The 25341-nt window shown below is 37.7% G+C and overlaps 1 protein-coding gene across 4 annotated transcripts in view; it reads right to left on the bottom strand.

Moving 5' to 3' along the window:
* The window catches only part of dnah6 (dynein axonemal heavy chain 6), a 229123-nt gene that overhangs the window by 38828 nt on the left and 164954 nt on the right, over positions 1–25341 (bottom strand). For 3 of the 4 annotated variants that reach the window (XM_062974148.1, XM_062974146.1, XM_062974147.1), the window contains 4 exons: positions 25051–25139; positions 23106–23252; positions 20426–20564; positions 1561–1680 (listed from right to left, as the gene is read on the bottom strand). In XM_062974148.1, coding sequence (XP_062830218.1) covers positions 1561–1680; positions 20426–20564; positions 23106–23252; positions 25051–25139 — 495 coding nt within the window. Of the gene's footprint in view, positions 1–1560; positions 1681–12449; positions 13643–20425; positions 20565–23105; positions 23253–25050; positions 25140–25341 lie in introns of those variants that run through there. The other variant, XM_062974149.1, reaches the window with a different exon arrangement.

Raw genomic sequence — 25341 nt, forward strand, 5'->3', positions numbered from 1 at the left:
TTGGATTGCTGATCTGAAAGCTGCCAGGTTCGAATCCCACCCGGGGAGAGCGTGGTTGCGCTCCCTTTATCAGCTCAAGCTCCATGTAGGGACATGAGAGAAGCCTCCCACAAGGATGATAAAAACATCAAAACATCCAGGCGTCCCTTGGGCAACGTCCTTGCAGACGGCCAATTCTCTCACACCAGAAGCGACTTGAAGTTTCTCAAGTCGCTCCTGACACGAAAAAAAATAAAAAATGATAAGGCTTTTCATGAAGTGATTCAGGCAGAGAAGAAAATTCCCCTTCTTATATGCTTTCCTATTAGAACACTGTGAATGCCTCACCTAAAAGCACATGAGTCAAGCTCAAGACCCATGGTCCAAATCCGGCCTGCCATGTCATTTTATGTGGCCCCCCAGATGCTGGACGACTTCTTCTGTATCCCTCATCATTAGACATCATGACTATAGCTGAAGGGAGCTGGGATATAGTTACATCTGGAAGGCTTCAGTTTGTTCTGTTTAGTCAGGATAATGGAGTTTGAATTTAGATACAAGACTTGTGGATATGATGTCTGACTTCAAAATGTCCTTTAACCTTTCCCCAATCTCAGAGTTGCAAGTGTTGTTGGGTTGCAATTCCCATTATCCCCAGTCCCCATGATGGATAATCAAAAGTGATGTGAGTTATCATTCAGTAACATCTAGGGACTCAAACTGGGTGAAAACTAAAGAGCACTGACCACTATGTTAAAAAAATATATATAGTTGGCCCTCTGTATCCACGGATTCTCCATCCATGTATTCAACGGCCACCATAGGGCTGATCAGGCTCTCAATGAATATTAATTTGACACCCCTGCCTTAAGGTAACACGATAAACACAGTTAGGCAAGAATAATATCTTCTCCTCTGAGTTTTAACTGACATTCTGCTGTTCCTTGGGTTTTGGGTATTTGGAATGATGGCACCGTTATGTGTGTCCCTGTTTCTAAACACTGCACATCAACACCAAAGAGAACAGTATCAGTTGAACAGAAAGGGCTATCTGCTACTATTTGCTTTTGAAAAAGTAGGTACTGTTTTATATTAAACAAAGAAATAAATACAGCTTGCCATCAGCACCAGGCCAAAAAATGGTGACTGAAAATCCACTAATAAATCTTTCATTTGCAACTTGCCAGTGAACTATAAGAATTTAATGAAGTACTTTGTTGAAAGGATGAAAACATGCAGGCGGTCTTCTCCAAGATGAGTCTAACTTCATGGTTAAGAGCTAACCTTCCATAAAGTTGTTCAGACAATAAATAACTAAAGGTATGCAAGATGGTAATTTTCAGATTTCCTCACAACGAGAAGACAATTACTAAAATTACTTGTTGCTTCTTTCAAGAATAAAACTGGTCAAGAATTACAGCCCTATATAAGAAATGTAATTTGATATTTCCTTAATTGATTTCAATAGGGATGGAACAGTATCAGCAATTTTATGTCAGAGTTCTGCAGACATTCTTCAATTACAAAATTACATGGAAAATTCTATCGACGTGTGATTTCTGCAACTTTAACTTTCCTTACCTGATACAGAGTATTTATAGTCATCTTCTAACGTGTCAGGAGCAAAAAACCTCCTCAGGATTGTGCGTAGACATCTCTGATCCCAAGCATCTGTAACTCGCCCTCCGTATGTAATCTCCCCTGCAAAATTGGTTTTGCAGGTTACAATCTCATATTTAACATTTGAAATATAAAATAATTTTAGTTGTATCTTCTCTGGAGTATATATATATTACATGGTTGAAATGAAGATTAGAAAGGAGTAACAAAATGGAATGTTAGAAATGAGTAATAAAATGGTATGCTTCAATAAAAATATTTTTAAAAATAAAATAAAATGGTATGCTACCGTGCATCCAGACCTGTAAATGATTTAAAAGAAATTATTAAAAATACTAGACTGCTAAACAAATTACTCATCTGATTACTACCAATTTTAACATAATGCATGGATTTCTATGCTTGTTGTAAGACAAATCTCAAAATATTGTGTTAATACATTATGAGGACAGGCATTAAAAACCATGTGGAATTGAAAAACCCATCAAGTCACTTTATTAGTTAAAGATGTTGCCAAAAAACCGAGGGGAGAAACAAGATAGAAGGGATAATTTTGGCTCAAAGCCATGTGGCCTCTATGTTGTACTGAGATGTAATGGGAGGAAGTAGCTGCAGACATCCAAATTTTAACATGCAATTACTGAATACTCAAATTTTGATGGCTTGTGTACTGCTTGAGTTATGAATGCTTGATGCATATAATTAGTCAATTTTGTATTTAATAGAAAAACATAGCACGTGCAATCAATACATGCCAGATTTGAATATGGCACAGTGACCCATATGCTAACACGTATTCCTTTGTGTGACTGATTTCTTCATTGATTGCAGGCATTAAGTGCATAATTTGGGTTTATAAGAAGTTCAACAAAGAAATGATTATAACTGTCAAGGAATTCTAAAGAACTGCATCAAAAAATAAGACAAAGGCAAAATCATACAACCCTCTAGCTATTCTAGAATTTCAAATCCCAATTACCATAGTCAAATGGCCAATGATGAAAAATGCTAGGAGTTATAATCCAAATAATATTTGCAGGACATTATTCACACCCCAGTTTAAACCAACCTATGTATTTAAATGTATTGTATTGTGTTCACACCGGAACTCCAATGTAAGCTTCTTTAAAAAATACAGACTGCTAACCAAAGAAATAGAGTACATCTGATTTGAATCCGCACAAACACTCCATAAAGGTGAATATTTCAATACTAGTAATCTTTGAAGAGTGACAAATGACTGAATATTTTTTGTCATAAAGTTCCTCTCATTCTAAATTTGAAATTTCTTTTTGTAGAAGTACAGAGGACTTTGCGCTAAACTGGCATATTAAAATAAATCCAAATATTTGTTTTCAAAAATAAATACAAATATTTCAAATCTTTTAATATGGTCTGTGTGGAACTTTTAATTTTTAAATCAATTTCATTTTTATTATTGAGAGTATAATTTACTGACTTTATCACATGCTAGAAGAAATACGGGCTGCTAAGCCATACGTCCACCTTCATATCTATTTTGAATTTACAGATTATGCACTTGCAGTAAGACAATAAGTTTCTGCATAATAAATCATGCATATGAATGAACACATATAAGATATTTTATACTGTTTATTGTCAACAACCATAGTATGTTATTATTATTTTTTTTAAAAATCATGTTGTTATTATGCACCTTCAAATCATTTTTGACTTCTGGCAACACTAAAGCGAACCTAGCAAAAAGCCTTCTTGGCAAGTTTTGCCCAGAGGGTTTTTTTCCTTTGCTTTTCTATGAGGCTGACACTGTGAGATTTGCCCAATGACAGTGGGTTTTCTTGGCTTAGTGGAGATTCAAAATCTGGACTCCAAAACCACACTAGTTCAGAACTATTATACCACACTGGCTCTTCTATTAGGGATCATACACGCATCATTACATTGCTTTTATATTGTACCTGTATCACAAAAATCACAATAAAAATAATTTTGATTCAGTCTCCAGACCCAAACTATGGGCCAAATTAGATAAGTACCTAACTGATAAAAGATTGCTCCTTCTCATTAAAGAACTTTACAGAGATAGTAGCCTACAGGTTAGATGCGTCCTGAATGTCCAAATTTCAAGACCAGTTCAAATGACCAGAGGGGTAAGGCAGGGCTGTATCTCAGCACCTACTCTGTTTAATTTATTCCTAAATGATCTTGAGGAAGCCATGATGGATCCACAAGGTCACCTACCCAGACTGGGTAAAAGGAGAGTCCCCATCTTGCTATATGCAGATGATACAGTCATCCTCTCCAGGTTCAGACCTGACCTGGGCTCATACACCAACTTACAGAATATAGTGAAGCAAATGAGCTAAATATAAATTTCAGCAAATCAAAGGTTCTGGCTTTTTAAAGCAAATTTACAAAATATAAATGTTCTATTGACGAATTCTCCCTAGAGCAGGTTAAAAGCTTCCAATATTTGGGTCTTACCTTCTACCACACCTTATCCTGGAGAGTGCACTCTGAAATGGTTATTCAAAAGGCAAAGGCCTGCCGTGCAGCTATAATAAGGTTTTATTACAACAAAGGAGATAATACCTCCCCTTCGCACTAAAATTCTTCAATGACAAAACAACCTCTAAACTCTTCTTTCATGTGGCCACATATGGTGTGAAAATTCAACTGTTAAACTAGATACAAGCAAGGTTCATAAGAGATCTTCTAAATATGCCTTCTTGTGTACCAAATGCAATCCTGCTTCTAGAAAGGGTGAATGCCCATTGAGTACTAGGGCCTGGATTCTGAAAATGAACCTATGGTTAAAAACAATGGTTTACAAACTGGGAACGGGTTTATTACATCACCTCCCTTATGAAGCCTCCAAACCCCTTTGAGGAGGATTGAACAAAAAGCGGCCACAATTGGACGATCCACATCCCTTCTGCTCCACTTGGGATTCAAAATGGTACAAGTATCCCTGAAGCAAAGATTACGGGATATTGCCCTGGGAGATCTTAGAGTGCGTTCAAATTCACCATGCTCCCCTAGAGTCTTAAAATTACCATACAGAGAGCCTTTTAAGATATGTGAATACCTAGCAAGCCTTACAGTAATTAAATATTGTAGATTCTTTACAAAGGAAAAACTAAATGTTTTTCCCTCAGAGCTGCTAAGAGGCAGCAGTCTGGAATCCCCCTCTCCAAAAGACTATGCCCCTGTGGATGAAATGAAATAGAAACAATAGAACACATTTTATTGCAGTGCTGCTATTATACAGTGCAACGTAGCCAATTTTTATACCCAATACTCTCCCACATGAACATTATCCCCCGCAGAGGATTATTAGATATCTATTAGAGGACAAGTGCCACAGGGTGACTTATAGTGGCAAATTTCCTTGCAGTGGCAACAAAGCTGAGAAAGCAATTAACCTCAGATAGGGATATCGCTTGAAACCATGTAGATGTATCTTGTACAATGTACTTCTCCTGAGATGGGAGAACTCAAAATGTCTGTTCATTTTCTGATGGTTCTATGGACCGTAATAAATGTTGATTGAATAAAAATCATTTGTGAATACAGTAGAGTCTCACTTATCCAACGTTCTGTATTATCCAACGCAGTCTGTCTTTTAGTAGTCAGTGTTTTGTAGTCAATGTTTTCAATACATTGTGATGTTTTGGTGCTAATTTTGTAAATACAGTAATTACTGCATAACACTACCGTGTACTGAACTGCTTTTTCTGTCAATTTCTTGTAAAACATGATGTTTTGGTGCTTAATTTGTAAAATCATTATGTAATTTGATGTTTAACAGGCTTTTCCTTAATCGCTCCTTATTATCCAACATTTTCGCTTATCCAACGTTCTGCCGGCCCATTTATGTCGGATAAATGAGACACTACTGTATATCTAATGACAAATCTCATAACTTTTTTCCTCACTTTTGATCAGTTTCCTTAATTTTCTAGAAAGTAGTAACCCTGAAACCAATTAAGACAATGCCAATGTTTATAGTATTTTTTCACGCCATAGTTTAAGGTTCTGATTCTACCATTTTGTCTGAAATAATATAGCAAATTACCCATGTCCGGTAAGATTCTATTTTCAGATATTCTAGGTCACATGTATTGTATGTAAGGCCCACAGGCCTAATTCGGCCCATCACATCAATTTATTTGGCCCATGAGGTCCAGACGAATTTAAACAAACTGCCAAGTTCAAAGAGGGGGGAAAGGTAGGCATACATACTAGGATATGCTTGCCACCTCCTCTAGTGGCTGGATGCGATATAGCACATAGAGTCTGTATGCTCCACAGTGACTTCTACTGGCTGGAATGTTTGGCAGATTTCAGCAAATTGCATCCCTCTTATATGGATTGGCTGTACTATCACCCTGTCCTTTTGTCCATGTGAATAGAAGCTGGAGTCACGAAACATCCATAAAGGTTAACTGTTCATCAATAGGCTTTATTCCAAGAGTATGTAAAGACTGGCCCTCAAGATGCTGGACTACAATTCATATATTTCTTATCATTAGACATCATGATTAGAGCTGATGGGAGTTGTGATACAGTCATAGTTTTGTTTAGTCATAGTGTGGGTTCTGAATTTAGATTCAAAAGTTGCGGACAAAATATCTGACTTTAAAATGTTCTTTAGCCTTTCCTCAACCACAGAGCCACATAGAATTCTAGAGTTGGAAGAGACACCAGTAGCCATCCAGTCCAACCCTCTTCTGCCAGACAAGAAGACACAATCCAATCTCTCCCAACAGATGGCCATCCATCCTCTGCTTAAAGGACTCAGAGAAGGAGGCTCCAACAGAAACTAAGGCAGCATATTCCACTGTTGCACAGATCTTATTGTCAAGGACGTTTAGGTTTAGGTGGAATAGTTTTTCCTGTAATTTTAATCCATGTCTCCATGACCTAGTCTCCAGAGCAGTAGAAAACAAGCTTTCTCCCTCCATAAGTGCTGCTGGGTCGTAATTCTAATAATCTCCAGCCCAGGCTGTGCCCTCTGCACTTTAAATGCAGCAGATACAGAGAATATAGCCAGACCTTGGTAGAGGGGGCAAGGAACTTAAAATCTGCCTTAAAATTAGAAATTTTGAAGGCAACCATAAGGCTGATGTGGCCCTTGGTGAAAAGGAGCTTGATACCCCTGTTCTAGGTGATAATTGTCTTGAGGTTTCCATTGTATTATAGGGCTTTTGATATCACTGACAATGCAATACGCTGGAGGATTATTATTATATTTATTTATACCCCGCTTTATCTTGCCAAAGCGGACTCAAAGCAGCTTGGCATAAACACATTTGTACACAATTAAAAAATATACAAATATAAAAACAGAATTAAATACAAACAACACTAAAAAAAATCACAGTTAAAATTCATCAAAATATATTCAAAGGTAAAAGTTATAGTTTTATAGGCCACTATAAAATATTATAGTGGCTTATAATTGTCGCCCTGGACTGGAAAGAGCAAAGAAAATGGGAAATAAAAATGGTTAGAATATTTAGCAAATTAAGCTTCAGGAATATATTTCTGAAAGGAGAATCAAATACAGAAATGGTCATCCTAATAAGAACTGGGATTCAAAATGAAAAACTCTGATAGCCAGAGTCAAAGGAAAAAGAAAATATAAGGAAGTACAACAGACTATCTTCACAGTCGATCAATGAAAATAACATTGGAAAAAGAGATACAACTGTTCCTGGGGAGTGGGGGGTGAGGGAAGGAGGGGGATAAAACTGATTGAGCTAAAAAAAAAACACTAAGCTCTCTCCAATTCCTACTCCCCATAGAGGCAGAGCCTGGGGCTCCTCCCCTCTGCAGGACACTTTGCAGAAAGCTCTGATTGGCTAACAAGTAAAAAAAACAGCCTACAGCTGTAAGCTAATGTATTTGATGAAAAATTGTGCACAGAAAACAAGTTTATAGAATTATAAAATATTAGAGTTGGAAGAGACCATATAGCCATCTAGTCAAACCCCACTGCTATGCAGGAAAAGCACAATCAAAATATGCATAAGGCTAGTATTTCCCTCACAGAAAGCAATATTTTCTTTCAAAAGACAAGAAATTTGCTTTCTGTGCAGAAATCTTATTTCTGAATAGAAAAATACTGTTTTCAGTTCAGAAAAACCTTTATTGGGATAATTCTGAAACTATTGCCGTATCTCTTAGGTTCTTGAGATGATTACCCTCTATTTGACAGACAAGAATCCTTAACCAGATTTTTTTTTATTTTCATAGTGGGATCAAACTTGTCTAGACACAAAGGACAAAACAAAGAGAACCAAACTGTTGGAGCAAATGATGGGGGCGAACAGAATTTGGTGGAAGTTGTTTACTGCAGTTTGTAGCATTCAATAAAGAACATTGTGTCCAATGTAGACACATTACCCATAAAAGATTGGACCAGGTCTTAACAGATCAAAAACAAGAAAGGAATTAGCTGATAAAATACAAGTAAGACCTAGATAGAGACAAGCTTGTGCTAAATATGTAGCACAAAATGTAGATAATTGTGAAATTGATTTCAGCATAGATACTATTATGAAGAAAAAATATGGCAGGGCCTTACTAGCAAAATTATATGAAGAGATTACAATAGAAAAAAAATGTGACTGATCGATAAATATCAGAGGTGATGTGTGCAAGGGCATATATTACCTCTCTTGAAATCCATCTTGGTATTAATCAGGAGAAACACATTACAATTCTTACGTTCCTATGAAATGGCATAAAAACAACAACAATCCTCTTCCATGCTGTTGGAGAAAATACGGACAAAAGATTCCAGTCAGAACTATTTTGTCCATATTATCCTGAGCTCTTAATCTACAGGAGGGGGATTCTGCTGAATCACTTGATCCCCCTTGATGTATTGTCACCTTGTCATGGTGAGGAGGCTTGCGTGTTCCAATGTACCTGTGGGTGTAACCACCGGAGTCATGCACTCCCGGGGGGGGGGGGGACAGGGAAGGTTCCAGACTGAGCACAATCCAAAGACCCCAACGACAGAACAGGCGGAAGATAACATGGTACATGTTACAACAGCTGTGAAGGTGGAAGAAGGCTGCAACATATTGAGAAGCCACCGTCATTGTGCTAACCATGTCACTGGTTGGGATCCTCACTCTGTGAAGACTATGTGTTGATTGGCTGTGCACCAACCTCCACACATTAAAAAACTCACACATAGATGTCTTCCAAGAACTTGGAAGACAACTAATTGGGCAATGAGGAATTGCCTAAGTAAGTAAGTAGTCAAAAGGTGTTCTGATTAGTCACTACTCACCACCCAGTCCCTACCCCTTGCTTTCTTTGCTTCCAAAACCCTATTTCCCTCCCACGGCTCAGGGGTTTTTTCTTGCAATGGCAGAAAGGTTTGGAGTAGCTGGACTCTGGGGACTCTGCTATTATTATCACAAAAGCCGGGTGGCCATCTGTTGGGGATGCTGTGATTGTGCTTTTACTGCATTGCTGAACGGGGTTGGACTGGATGGCCCCTGGAGTCTTCCATTGAAATACAAGGTTAAAATTATTGTTCATTTTAAATGTATTGTGCATTCCCCTCTTTTTTATTTTGCACTATGAATGAGTTAACACAAACACTTTCCATCCATCTATCATTGGCTTGGCCCAGGCCTGATTGATATATATATATATATATATATATATATATATATATATATATACACACACACACACACACACACACACACACACACACACACACACACAATATATATATATAATATGTAATATAAAAATACACAAGAAACTTTTGCTTCAAAAAGGGCTCCACGGCTGAAAATGTTTAAGAACCCCTGGTCTATACAATGGCTGCATGTGGGTTTTAACTTGTTTCTTAAGAGAGAAAAGTAGTTGCATTCTTAGAAGGATCAGACTTAACTATTTCACTGTGAGGGGGTTTTGGTCCTGGATAAGAATTTGCTTTCGTTCTGACAGAATTTTGTTTTTGATCAGTTGGACCAGTGGTCCTCAACCTGTGGGTCTCCAGATGTTTTGGCCTTCAACTCCCAGAAATCCTAACAGTTTGTAAACTGGCTGGGATTTCTGGGAGTTGTAGGCCAAAACACCTGGGGACCCACAGGTTGATAACCACCGAGTTGGACTGCGCCAGTGAGTCCGAGTTGGACTGCGCCTAGGGCCGGCCCTAGGTAATTTTCAAGTGTAAACAAACAGAAGTTTGCCCCCCCCCCAAAAAAAAAACCAATCACTGAAAAATAAAAGCGTTGGATAAGCGAAAATGTTGGATAATAAGGATGGATTAAGGGACAGTCTATTAAACATCAAATTATGGTTTTACAAATTAAGCACCAAAACATCATGTTTTACAACAAATCAACAGAAAAAGCAGTTCAATACATGATAATGTTATGTAGGAATTACTATATTTGCGAATTTAGCACCAAACATTGAACTGGGATATAGGCCAGTGTGGACTCAGATAACCCAGTTCAAAGCAAATATTGTGGGGTATTCTGCTTTGATATTCTGGGTGATATGGCTGTGTGGAAGAGCACTGGGGGTCCGTCCACACAGCCATATAACCCAAAATATCAAGGCAGATTATCCACATTATCGGCTTTGAACTGGATTATATAGAAGCGTGGACTCAGATAACCCAGATCAAGGCAGATATTGTGGGTTATTCTGCTTTGATATTCTGGGTTATATTATAAAGAACACCACTCAGAAAACAGAGGAATTCCAGACAGGAAACAATCAGGGCCAGCTAACACTTCCCAACAAAGGATTCCCCCAGGCAGAAAGCAGCCAGGCTTTGAAGCTGCGAGGCTATTTAATGCTAATCAAGGTGGCCAATTGCAACATTCACACCTGCCTCAGACAAGAGTTCTTTTTCCCACCCTGAACATTCCACATATATAAACCCCACTTGCCTAGTTTCCAAGAGATCTCGCCGGAAGTGGCGGCACACGTGTGCTCTCCATCTGCTTCACCCAGTAGGAGGCAGCCTCATGAGTGAAGGTGGGAGGGGGAGGCCTGCTCGCGCACTCATGGCCAGAGGGAAAACTCAGGCTGCGAGTCCGCAAGCAGGCCTGCCCCTCCCACCTTCCTTCCCAGCCGTGAGCGAGTGCGCGTATGTGGGAAAGGGAAGGTGAGGTGCCCCAGCTGGGAGGGGAAAAAATAAAAACAAAATAAAAAAGAAGCTGCTCATAGGGCACTTATTTATTTATTATTTATTTATTTACATCACTTTTACCCCGCCTTTCTCTCCGTGGAGACTCAAAGCGGCTTACAGTAAACAGGCAAAAATTCAATACCTAAAAACTATGTAAAAACAACAATTCATATAAAACAATCTACAAAACAACAGTTCATATAAAACAAGTACCATTACAAAATAAAATCACATTATATAAAATTTTAAGAATGTCCAAGATTAAAATCCATTCATCCAGAATCCAGAACTGTGCCCCCAAGAGGATGGCGCCTTCAGCAACCGCGTAGTTTGTCTACTGGTTGAACTGCCCCAGCTTCTGCAAAATCACTGATTTTGCATTGTTACAACTTATGGCTTCAAATTTTGGCCTTATTCAGTAAACAGCGAGTACAAAGTCAATGAGGTTTATGGGATCAAACATTCCTATTTCAGTGAGTTTTTTAAAAGCCAGAATTGATCGATCCTTCCTTCCTTCCTTCCTTCCTTCCTTCCTTCCTTCCTTCCTTCCTTCCTTCCTTCCTTTCTTTCTTTCTTTCTTAAAGATAAGCTCTCCAGGGAGCCTTGCAAAACCATGGATAAAGACCTCCCCCCTCACCAGTCGTCCCCGCTGGTCTCCCCTTCCCCATGCCAACCCACCCAGGCTTTCTGCTAACGTAAACCGCCCCACAGCCTTCCTCCCCCATCCACACCCCACCTAGTCTCCTCCATCAGTTCCCCACCCCACCCCACCAGGCATGCACTCCTCCCCTAAGAGGTTTGCTCATGCCTGCCTTACATACTAAAGATATTGGCAGTGATGCAGAAAGGATTGCAGTGTATCAACAAATCTGATGTGTCACAACTCAGTCTGTAACACATCAGAGTCAATCATGCATGTACAACCAGGTAGAACATAGAAATGTCCAAAGGACACTTTCATCCAACCTTCTATTACTATTTAAAGATGCTTGTTTGCAGCATCTTAATGGCAGATTCTTTTGTTTTTTTCCAAGAGTCTCTTTTAGACATACAGATTTTAAAATGTGCTATCAGTATATGACTGTTTGATTTTAAATGGTTATATTGTTTGATGACTTAAAATATTTTGTACACTTTTTTGGAGTGGAGAGGAAGAGCAAAATCTTTAAACAAATAAAGTAATAAAGGCTATATCAGTCCCTGCTATTCGCTGGCATGGCCACTTCTAGGCTATTGTGAATTTAAAATGTATTATGTAATTCTGGCAGAACTGTACAGTCTTCTGAACCAACATTCTTTTAATTTGGGCTTTTGCAGAATCTCTTCAAACTGAAATTCACTAATACTCTCAGTCGGAAAAAGTAGACTGCTTTCTGCTCAACATCCCAATTGAAGTAAAGCAAGTTATGCTGAGCTGATATAGTTAATCTTTGCACAAAAATGCTTTCTAAATTCAGAGCTACTGTGAAATAAGCTGAATGTTTTCTCATAAATTCAGGGTTTGAACAAAACATCTGACTTGTTTATTTAGAAGAGATGGGCCATTTTTTCATCTTTTTAGTAACTGTGATATGCATAATTTAATCCAAACCAGGAGAGTAAGAGACATTGAGTAATTATGATGTATTCCTTAGCAGAATTGTTCAATAATAAAAAAGAATATCACAACTAATCTAGAGGTAGTGGCTGACACAAGCAAAGGGAAATGATATATTGAAAAAGGAGGAAGGAAAATGAAATGGAAGCAGGAGAGGCGGTTCTCCCAACACTTGAACAGGAACATATTTTTCATTTAGGTTTTCATTACTTGCCTTGGCTACAAACCTGCATAAACATTATTCTGTTTCTTTCCATATGTCTGAGCTAAGAAGAAGGATTCAAATGGCAGGCCTTGCTTTTCAAAATACAAAAAAAAAAAAATGTCCTGCAGTTCCTTGAGACTCCCAGAGGAAGCTAATAGCAGTGAATCAAATAAGGTTCTATCAAGAAAGTAGAGTTAGGCTAAAGCAGTATATCAGATTAAGCAGAGAAAGTACAGATACTTGACTGGTAGTACTAAGGCAGAAAGAAGCAGAGTTCTAGGGGTGAGACCTGTTGGCTGGAACTCTGTCTTACTAGGACAGTGATGGACATTGTGATCCTTCAGATGTTGTTGGATTGTAACAAGCATCAGTCCTAGCCAGCATGGCCAATTGTGAAAGCAGATGAGAGTCACATACTTCTTAGGAAAACAAAACGGCTTTGTCTCAACAATCAAAGTCAGCTAACAATTTACATCAGCTGACAATATCTGCAGTGTGACTGGCTCTGCCTCTGGTAGAAGGACTGCCTGGACTATCTGAGGGATCATCACCTCATTTTGCAGCATCATAACTATGAAGCTAGGCTATCATGATTCAGAAGACACTGAAAGCAACCTGTATTAAGTGTCTATGTTTGTGGGAGTACCCTGTGTTTTATATTTGTTGTATTCTGCACATAGTGAAAGGTCTAAAGCAGAGCTTTCAAAACATTTCATGTTGGTGACATGCATGATATTGCAACACGGCAATTCAGTTTTATTAGCAAACTGGAGATTAAACCAACTTCTTATAAGAAATATAGACACATACCGGTACTTAAACTGACATAACAAAATGTATGGAGACCCAACAAACCTGAAGATACTCAAGCTAATCAAGCTAAGTCAAATGAATTCAATTAACTAGCAAGGATTAAAATAATTGACTAAATAGATGACTTAAAATTAAAACAGAAGTGGAGTTAATAAACAAATTACAAGTAAAAGTAAACTGTGAAGATGATTACTGGAGACCACTGGATCTTCAAAAGAACTCCTTCCTGCTAAACCCCTTCAGCACACATGGTAAAGGGAAGGACCTAAAGAAAAGAGCACAGAGGAAGCACCAAAAAAAGATCTAGAAAATTGATTTTAGAAAAAACAAGATTAAATTAAATGAATTAAAATCAGGAAGAAACATTTTGTGCCAAAAACTAGTATCAAAGTAGGGAACATCAGAACTACAACCAAACTCGCTCCCATTGAGTTATTCTAGCACACATGGCTAGAACAAGGGGAACAAAGGACATCACAAAAAGAGAGAAAAAAATCTCTTCACACACACACACACACACACACACCAGGCCCTAAATAATTAAGGTGGAGTCCTCCTTGTGGACGGATTCATTTATTCTTCCCATCCCTGCACTGCTGTGACCCAGGAGGGGCTACTAAATCAGCACCTTTGCGCAGCACACCAACACACTGCAAAGCAGAACACTAATGTGGCACAAAACACAGTTTGGAAAGTTCTCGCCTAAAGAGACTTGGGCATCATGATAACCAACCTCTTCAGATCAATAAAAATATATGTCTCTAAATTTTCATTCCAAGACATAAATTACATCAGTGCTTCTTTAGCCATTAGATATAACTGTTTATTAATTTCCTGGAAAAAGCAAGAGGCAGCCTATGACATGAGACTGGTAATATTCCACAGACCATACTTTGAGTGGTTGGCAGTAGCACTGGATTTCCTTTTATAGATTGCATGACTGAAGACTAATTTCATATGCCCTCTGCCTTGTACCCAGAGACTTAGGAACAAGAACAGGAATATATGTCATTATAATCCTCCATCAAGATTTCTATGATTCTATGATCTTCAAAATGAACCAAAGACTGCTGATCTCAACATATTAACATTTTTGCCTTCTTCCAATTAATAATAAAAAAATTGATTCAGAGGATGAGCAGCGGTTGGCATTTAACCAATTTGTAATATATTCTGCTGGCATATATATGCTGGTATATGTTAATTAATAAATCTGGTTTACACTATATTTTTCTAACTTTTTATTTAGATATATTTCATTGCTGTATACTCTCTCTGTCTCTCTATCTATCTGTGTATATATAGAGGGGGGGGGAGAGGGAGCAAGTTAAGTATTTGCTATCCAAATGCATAGGACTAAAATGTTTTGAATTATTAAAAGTTTTGGAATTCCTTTATTTGCATATTCATTCATAATGAGATAACTTGGAGATAGGTCCCAAGTCTAAACAATAAATTCATTTGTTTCACATACAGTACACCTTAAACACATAGCCAAAATTACATAAATAATTTTGTTTCTATAAGATGCTCAATATGTACTAAAAATAAAATAAAATGAAGTAAAATAAAATAAAATAAGAGGTCCTATATAACTTACAAGGAACCTCTGTGAGGCTGCCACGGAAGTAAAATAAATTAGCTGTAAACAAGTGTTTGACAGACATGGCTGAATGAACAAATCTTTACAACTCATACTGACAGAGTACTTTCAGTTGCAATTTGTGCCCACTGAACAACCTTCGTTTAGCAGGCAACCTTGAAAGCACTTGTATCCAGCTCAAAGAATTTGCAGTAGTTTTAATCTTCAGCTTGATAGAACACTGAACAGAATAATGGTACTTATTTGCCATTTACACTGAATCACTCAGGGGCAGAAGTAACTAATAGGAGGAAAGTTTCAAAAACCAACCCCCCAAGTAAATGTATAGATATGATACTCAAATTTAACTTGATGTGTTATTACTTCTTGAAAGGGAAAATTCAAGCCCTTGAAAAGTTATTACTTCTTCAAAGAGAAAATGCTAGCCTTTGGGCAAGTCAAAAAACATTTGTTTAAACAAAATATTAAATAAAAGACTGTAATGTATGCAAATTGGAAAAAGGTAATATGCATTACCTAATCCATAAAAACAGGTTTATGTTGCTATCTGTTTTAACCATACCTGTAAAGTTAATACACATTCTACTCTTCATTACTCTACTTATCTTTTTGTAATGTATTTTATTCTTACAGACAACAGATTAATACCTTAGTATTAATAAGGCTTTCATCTACTAACTTCTCTTATCAGTCTAAAAAGAATAATGGTCAGACCTGGTTCAAGGAAGGAAGCCAAGAAAAATACCTGCATCACCAGAGATGGAGCTCAATCAAGCTCCCCTTAATTTAAACAAGAGCAGCTGGAGGCTGCACAAGCAACACACTGCAACGGACAACCTTATATATAGCTATCCTTAAAAAAAGTGTGAAGGAAAGACTTTTCTGTTCTTTAAAAAGGGCCTTCCTTTTTGTTTTACAATTCTGTCATTCCTTGATAACTCTCTTTAGGAGTAATAAGGAAACAAAAGTCACTGTATGACCCATAATCTATCCAATTTCTACAAATTTTTTCTTTCTAGTCTGGTTATTTGAGTAGGACTAGAAATACAGAATATACGAGGGCTGAATGAAAAGTAATGCCTCCACCTTCGTAACTCCTCAACAGATGGAAGTACTGGTATGCGGCAGGTACTGGCTTGTTCAGTAGACTCTCCTCTACAGTTCCATTTGGCGGGAAACCTTAGCACTGAACGGTTGTGTTGTTAAAGTGCAAAGTATGGAACCCTGTGCAGACGGTCGGTCAATGCGACTTAAGCAACGTGCAGTCATTGAATTCTTGACAGCAGAAGGTGTCACCCCAAAGGAGATTCATCAGAGAATGCAAGCTGTTTATAGTGATTGTGTTGATGTGAGTACTGTGTGTCATTTTAAGTTTAAAGATGTTGAGGTGGGAACATCTAACTTGCATGATAAACAAAGAGTTGGACGTCCTGTGACAGCAACCACTGAGTTTCACAAGCAAAAGGTTGACAGATTGATTCAAGACGATCGTCGTATCACTCAGAGAGAAATTTCAAGCATAATCGGAATTTAACAAGAACGTGTGGGTCACAGTATTGCTTTTCTTAGTTATCAGAAGATCTGTGCATGATGGGTACTGTGAGACACTTGTTGCGGAAACAGAGTGTCGACTTCTTCTGTGACTTGTTCATCATTGGCAGAAATGTATCAAATTGACTGGTGATTATGTGGAAAAGTGAATAGTGGTAGTTAAAGAGTACATTCTAAGGATTATTTCTGCGTTTGATTTATTAAAATATTCACATCCAAACCCAAGTAATGAAGGTGGAGGCATTACTTTTCATTTAACCCTTGTATTAATGATTTACTTGAAGAGTAGATAAATTGGTTGTGCAGCAAGTTAAACTGTTGCGCTGTCGAACTTGCTGACCAAAAGGTTGGAAGTTCGAAGCCGCAGAGCTGAGTAAGCTCCCATTGTTAGCCCCAGTTTCTGCCAAATTAGTGGTTTGAAAACATGCAAATGTGAGTATATCAATAAGTACTGCTCGAGCAGGAAGGTAACAGCGCTCCATGCAGTCATGCCAGCCACATGACCTTGGAGGTGTCAACAGACAATGCCGGCTCTTCAGCCTAGAAATAGAGATGAGCACCAACCCTCAGAGTCGGACACGACTAGACTTAAATGTCAGGGGAAAACATTTTCCTTTTTATTATAGTGCTTCTGAAATAATTGGAACCATGGGGGGAAAGTATAATAAATTAATCTATTTTTGAGCAACAAAAATCTAATGATGTAATAATCTATGGACATGGTTACTAATAATTTTAATAGGATTGTTATTTGGTTATATCTGTAATGGTATGAGAACTGTTACCCAAGGGACCCAGGGGACCTTTCTATTGGCTGCCCCAAGATTGTGGAATGACCTGCAGGAAAAGATCCAACAGCTAAATCAGCTCTCAAAATTTAAGATATAGAATTTAAGGTCTATCTTTTCCAGAAGGCCTACCCAGTCAATTTTAAACCATGAATTTTAAATTTGCACTCTATAGCTATTGTACTTAAATCTGTATGTGTATTTTATATAAATGAGATTTGATATATGTGTTTTATTGAATGTATGTTATGATTATGTGTTTTAACTGTATTGTGCCCCTCCTCAAATGCAAGGAATAGTGGATAACGAATAAATTATTGTTATTAGTATTATTACTACAGTGTTCCCTCACATATTGCTGGGGTTAGGTTCCAGGACCACCCGCAATGAAAATCCGCAAAGTAGGAACGCTATATTTATTTTAATATTTATACATTATTTTAGTAGTTATATACTATTTTAAGTCTTTATCAACCAATCGTGTGTTGATAAATCACCTCTTTTTCCGCTTGGGCTCCTTTTCTCTCCCTTTGGCTTCTCCTTCTTCCCTTCCTTAGGCTGTAAATTGTAATTTTTATGATTTATAATAGTCTTTTAGTTTATTGAAAAACTGCTAAACAGTGAATCCGCGAAAAGTGAACCGCGAAATAGTGAGGGAACACTGTATATGTTTTTCTTTCTGTTTTCTCTCTCTCATCAGTTTGGATTGGGGGAGGTCACAGCTATTTTGTGTTTTAGTATTTTATATAGTATATGTTGTTTTAGTTCAAACTTTCAGTAGTTAGTATTACAGCTGGGTAACTGTTTTGTATTCATTACACTATTTCCACAATTGCAACTTCTTCTTTCACCCCATTCTAGTTTAGTTGCATGGGAAGAATAAGGCCATTCTGCTGACAAGTGGGGCATAGTTGAATCATGACATCATTCGACTTTCTGGGGTCAAGACACTGGAAGATACATAGTTAAGTATTAATTTAAATATAAGTTGATACAGGATTTCTGCAACTTATTCCATCAACAATATATTGGGATAAAACTGGCAAAACACTATAAGGAATTTTAAATACATTTTAGATGAATTATGAAGATGTATAGGATGTAAGAAACAAGATTCATCCTTAGATTTAAATATCAATTTTAATAAGCTTAAAGTTGCTCACATTAATTCACACATTACTAAGCATTCTTGAGGCATTGTTCACAGAACAGGAAGAGGCAATGGAATGAGAAAAAAGAAGACACCTTTCTAACTGCTCCTAGATTATTAGAATTATATAAGACTTTAAAAATAATGTTGCTGATTTATTGGCATATTAATTAATCCATTTGAACTGAAATATCCCCCACAACATAGACAGAAGTATCAGTAGCTGGTATAAGAAACTGGAAAAGACTGGCTTTACCTAATGCATTCTGTTGCATTTCATTTAATCAAGATTTCAAAATCTGGTCTCTTGTTATTGCAGATGTGCTAATTTATTTATTCATTTATTGTACCTTTTTAACACCTTGTAAGATGCACAGACAAATGCTGTGAAAAACTATACAAAAGTCTTATTTGAACCAGAGAATACTATTCATTCCTATTTAGCAATGTCAAACTACTTAGCCTCAAGGGCCACATATCTAACACACAAACATTATGTAACACATACTACAGAGTGATGATGGCATCACAATGGAGCACAGCAACAATTACTTGTATTTTTTGCTGGAAAATGATGTAGTGCAAAAATCTATTTTGGGCTGAGCACTGGAAATAAATTTATGCAATCTGTTATATCCATTGCTCTCTTGCAAATGCAAACAGATCCTTTGACCTCTATGAGCTCTCCAGTTTTGTTCCAGGGACTCTTGCGTGTAAATAAAGGGAGCCCTGCATGATGGTGGATGGAGCAACAAGTCACTAATGGCAGCCGCAATTAAGCTGAGTAATTTATCAATAGGAATGTTCAGGAAATACATTTTCAATTGGAAGTATAATGCCATTTAAAGTGGGCATTTGCAAATATCCAATGCTATAGTGCTCAAAGAAGCAGCCTCTCTGAAGGCAACTAGGAAACAGGTTTTCAGAAATGCTTTAGAGCAATCATAGAATCATAGAATAGTAGAGTTGGAAGAGACCTCATGGGCCATCCAGTCCAACCCCCTGCCAAGAAGCAGGAAATCGCATTCAAAGCACCCCCGACAGATGGCCATCCAGCCTCTGTTTAAAAGCTTCCAAAGAAGGAGCCTTCACCGCAGTCTGGGGGAGAGAGTTCCACTGCCGAACAGCCCTCACAGTGAGGAAGTTCTTCCTGATGTTCAGGTGGAATCTCCTTTCCTGTAGTTTGAAGCCATTGTTCCGCGTCCTAGTCTGCAGGGCAGCAGAAAACAAGCTTGCTCCCTCCTCCCTATGACTTCCCCTCAAACTCTGCTCCTCCAGGTGCTTTGGACTTCAGCCCCTAGAAATCCCAGCTAGCTTACCAGCTGGTAGGAATTGTGAGAGCTGAAATCCAAAACATCTGGAGGAGCAGAGTTTGAAAAACTATTTTAGAGAAAAGGACTGAAAAATCCCAGTCCAACTTTTAGAATCACGTTGGATATGAGACACATTTCTATTTTAAAATGTTGTCTCCTTTAAATTTCCCTCAAATCAGTTGACATATCTTACAGTGCGTCTACACTGTAAAATTAAAATATGGTTTGACACCACTTTTAGCTGCCATTTTTCAATCCTGAGGAATCCTGGGATTTGTAGTCAAAGTGATATCAAATGGCATTAATTCTACAGTGTAGAAATGAACCCTTATTTTATTTATTTGTTTGTTTGTTTGTTTAATTTATATACCGCTCTTCTCCCCCAGGGGGACCTTAGTCCTCAACCCCTTTTTTCTGAACAATTGTTTCCTATGACATATTGTTTTCAATACTTATAGAAGTTTTAGAAGTAGTCTGAGCTATGATAAAACATGTGCTAATTTTTTAAAAGTAAAAAAGGCATATAAGTGCTTATAAGTAGGACTTTTGATCACAGTCAATTTCAGAAATCATTTACAGTCCGATACTGTGCAATGGAAAATATTTATGTCAAAGCTACAATAAAGTTATTAATGTACTTTACCTGTTATGTAAGTAAGGGCATCCCAGGGTACTTTCCCCTCCTGACAGTAAAGATTGAGGTTTAGTAAGGCACACTCTCTGTCACTGTCATTGAATTCATAACATATGTTCCAACCAAGTGGTCCAAATTTTTTCCTTTCCTTGAAGAATAAGAGACAAAGAGATTACATTAGTCTGCTTACTGTTCTCTGAACATTTCACAAGGCAATGAAAATAAATCCAGAAAAATATAAGTATTTTGGGGCTGCTTTGCAATAAGAGTAGTTTGGACTCCATTTTCTGAATTATATTATTAATATTATCTTTTCAAATATGATCATTTTGTAAGAAAGAACAAAACCTACTCTAAGAAACGGATTGAGGAATTTATCACACAAGGCAAGCAAATTACAATTACAGCAGGACAACAGCTTCTTTGCCTTGGATTTATCACATGAGTCACTCCTTTTTGCTGCTTTCCTGGTGGGAAACAGCCTGGAAAGCATTTCTTTTACAAACACAATCCATCAATGACATCTTTTTGGAGTTTTAACACAAAAGGCAGGCAATTCATCATTACAGGAGGATAGCAGTAGCTTTGTCTTGGAATTATGTCACTCCTTTCCCACTGGTCTCTCAATGGGGGACTGTTAGAAGATATTGATTTTACAAAAACAGGTCATTAATATATTTCTTTATGTAAAAGAAATGCTTTCCAGGCTGTTTCCTTCTGGAAGAGCAGCGGAAAGGGAATGAGGTCACTTGACACATCCAAGGCAAAGACACTACTGTGTTGTTGTAATGGTGATTTGCCTGCCTTGTGTGATAAACTCCAAAAAGAAGGGGTCCTGTTTTTCTGAAGAGTATGATAAACATATTTCCTCAACACTTGCCTTATTCTGTCTAAACATTTCTTTCTTCTGAAAGCAATGCTTTATTTTTCTCCATACAACTAAGCATCAGTTTCTGGAACTTGGATTCAGGAATGAGGCAAACAGGGTGTTTTATGTAGGTGTTTTTAGTGTTAAACAATACTGTAACAGAAAAAAAGGGACTGCCGCCTAGTTGGCTTTAGCAGTGTATACAGTTAAACCCTGCCTATTCTGCTAGGAAATTGGCACCCAGGATTTCTGTAATTGTCACCCTGCTGAAATCACCATGAATGTTCTATCTGCAGGGGACTAGATTCTTTCATGGGATGCTGGAGAGAAATTAGATGCTGGAGGGGAAATAGAATTTGGGATTTACTTTAGGATGTGGTGATATGCCCAAAAATGGCCAAGGGATGTGAGGAGGTCAAGAGATGCCCAATTATGAAGGACCAAAAGAAGAATGCAGAAGACAGGCAATTCATTTACAAAGATCCCAATTGGACAAGGGAATTAAGGGCACTGAAATGACAATTAGCACCCACTCTGAAAAAAGCTTTTTCTCAGTAGTGGCCCTGAAGGCCGACATTAAAGAATGGAGAACGTATCTGTATCTTTTCTGTGGTAGCAGTACATGCCTCTCAGGAGACTAAACAGCAAATCTGGAAGTTAACTAGTAGAGCATTAGATACGTTGGCACTGAAACAAGTTCATTTTGAGTCTCATTCTTTAAGGATAAATGCAGTTTCAATGGCAGCAGTCATGCAGCTCCAGCCAATGGAGATTCTGATGTTATAGTTGCTATGTTTGGTCTCTGATCAAATTGATAACCTTTGTTTTCTGACTCACTGTTCAATGAGGCATGACCAGTGGGCCATAAAGCACACAGCTAGTTTACTGTTGGTCCTGGTTACTAATACTGTAGTTGTGTTTTTGCAGGTGAAGAATACCAGATAGATTCCAGATCATTGAACAAATATGATTATATATTCTGTGCTGCACATTGGAATTAATTATAAAGACCTGATGGGGTACATCTGTCTGATGCAGGATTAGGCACTGCTTTGAGGGACCTGCATTGTGCCCCCCCTCCGGGCTGTAACAGACAGCCTAATGGGGCTGAGCAGGTAAGGAAATAGTCCTTGCTCTTAGGTATGTATGGTAAGCAGCTGAGGAAAGGGGAAATTAAAGGGACATTGGTGCGTTTCTAGCATATACCTTTTTGGGTGGAAAGAGAATTCTCTGATTGACATCAGGATAGGACTCAGATGCTAGGAGAACAACCTTTTAGACTGCTTTAGGGTTGATATCCTTTGGATTATGGGGCCAGAAGGGAGGCTCTCCTGGGAAGATCCCCATGTCATATTGGATTTACCATTCAATAATAGGCTTTTAGCATACAGTCTGTCATAAGTGCTAGGGTGCTTAACAAAGCAGTTGAGGAGGAATTTTAGGAGGATTATTCCCTCCACTTAGTTCACACACTTCTGTGTGCCTCCCCCTCTCCCATCCCTGAAAGTAGTTAATTAAATAAATAAAGCCTAGTTTACCATTCCTCTTTGTTTCCAATGATGGATTAGGACTCTAAGGTTAAAATTCCTTCTCAGCCATGGAAACTCAGTAACTTTGAGCAAGCCAAACACACTCAGCCTCAGAGGAAGGCAAGAGAAAACCTCTTCTGATCAAATCCTGTCACAAAAACCCTTTGCTAGGCTTCCCTTAGGGTTGCTGGGAAATGACTTGAAGACAACAACAACAACAAATACTTTTAAACATAGATTTAGCTGATTATTACTATTGTCTCTTTTATTTTCTTTGAGTAACAAACTATACCTGAATAATTGCATGAAAGAAGCAAATGCCAAAAATGATTTTTCTCCAGATTTTCCCCAGAATATTTTCTTCAAAAAATGAAGCTGTCATTTCTGTGAATGCTCGTCTGATGTTTGCTCGTAGACCTTTAGGAGGTTCATTGGTTACCTGAAAAAGTTACTTTATAGATTTAACAGACTGATCTGTAAATATTTATATTAACAGAATTCCCTACAGAATGAACATAAAATTCTATAGTGTGAGCGTATTATGGTTTATGATACTGTTGTAAAATAAGAGTCAAAAGAATGACCCCACATTTCATTTATTTGTTATATATTTTTTTCGTGTCAGGAGTGACTTGAGAAACTGCAAGTCGCTTCTGGAGTGAGAGAATTTGCCATCTGCATGGACATTGCCCAGGGGACGTCCAGATGTTTTGATGTTTTTACCATCCTTGTGGGAGAATTCTCTCATGTCCCCGCATGGAGCTGGAGCTGATAGAGGGAGCTCATCCCCGGATGGGATTTGAACCTGATAGCTTGCAGATCAGCAGTCCAACCTTCAAGTCACGAGGCTTTAACCCACTACTCTACTGGGGGCTCCTGTTTGTTATATGACTGGGCTTAATAAGCTTATCTTCCAGTTTTCCCTGTGCTGTCAAGTTAATGCAAGAATTAGTAGCTATTTGTATGCAAATGATATTCTTGACTCTAAGGAAAACTCCAGGCATTTAGCAAAGTTAATACACTGATTGCTTACTTCGGGAAGCATATAGAAATTGAGAGAATGAAGAAATTTGGAGCAGAAAATAATGGAATAGAAATATGTTTACACAAGAGAGGGAAAATATGCTATGAATGTAATTTAAGGGAGAACAAAGATAGTGCAGCAGGCTTCTTGTGTTTTTTATTCTAAATGTCAGTTCTAAACTCTTTGATCTGGGCTGATAGAAACCTGCCCTAGAGAGAATTTTAACCACACAAATAACTTCAACATTAATAAAACCATTAGAGGTGGTAAAAGTTATGGTAACACACACTTCTTTTCACAGAAAGTGTTACATTTTGCAAAAATATATGTTATCTCAATAATTCGGAAGAAAGAGAAAGTAGTCACTTGGAATCCATGTTATGGAGATATATATCTCATCAGCACATTCAGAATGGTAAAAAAAATAGCAATGTATGGGGTTGACTTTGAGTGCACAAAGAACAAAATGGGCTCAATTTACTCATCACTACTAATAAACTCAGTAATGAAAAATAGGCTCAAAATCAAGGAAATAACGAGAGAACAAAAAGAGATAGGTTTTCCAGGACAGGAACATCCCTTGTGTTTTTGCCCTCATTCCAGTTTATTTTCTGCCTATTCTCCCTAACTGCTCCATACTTGGAACTACATTCTAGAATTGCATGGTGTCACTTCTCTCATTTTGTCCCCTTCACCATTAATTTAAATGAAATCTAAACACAGAATTACATTGGTATAAATCCATTCACTTACCATTTTCCTCTCTTCTCCCATTATATTGTACTGTCTACTTATTGAGAAATTAAGACTCAGCATGAAGGCTTATTTTGGGACGGCAGAAGAAGTTATCCACCATGATTGGCACATGGTGATGAATCTAAGGTGGTTTTAGCTCCTCCATGCCATCTTGAGAAGAAATTAGACTTATAATGGAAGTTCATTTTGGGCTGGCAGGAAGAGTAATCCACAATGATTGAGTTCATTCATGCATACTAACCATCATGCAATCCTGACTATAAGACCCAGAGGGAGTGACTTTCTTTTCTTGCCTTCCCCCCCCCCCCCCCCCCATTTTTTTTCTTTTGTGGGATCTGTGTGGACATTCGGACAGTTATTCCAGCTTTTTCCCTGTTTCTTAAAATGAAACACATATGAAGATTTCTGACATCATTTACCCTGAATGCATATTCACTTTTTCAACAAAAGATATTACCTTAACAGAATTTTGAAGGACAGTAACAGGAAAGGTATCACTCGGCATGGAACTTAAAAAGAGTCGAAAGCTTTCATGGATAGAGACATCTGGAAAACAGAATTGTATGCTCATACAAGCATAAGATAAAATAGCATAAGATGAAGCTGTTTTACAGCAAATTTGGTTTTTTAAAAAACATTATCAACTGTTGTCCTGCTGACTTGGATTCACTTCAATGAGTGAAGTAGAATATTTTTTTAATATATGAAGAATCATCTTTAAAACAGTAATAATGTTTAATGAGCATGA

Source organism: Anolis carolinensis, chromosome 2 (assembly GCF_035594765.1).
Source record: "Anolis carolinensis isolate JA03-04 chromosome 2, rAnoCar3.1.pri, whole genome shotgun sequence".
In the NCBI taxonomy this organism is placed as follows: Eukaryota; Metazoa; Chordata; class Lepidosauria; order Squamata; family Dactyloidae; genus Anolis; species Anolis carolinensis.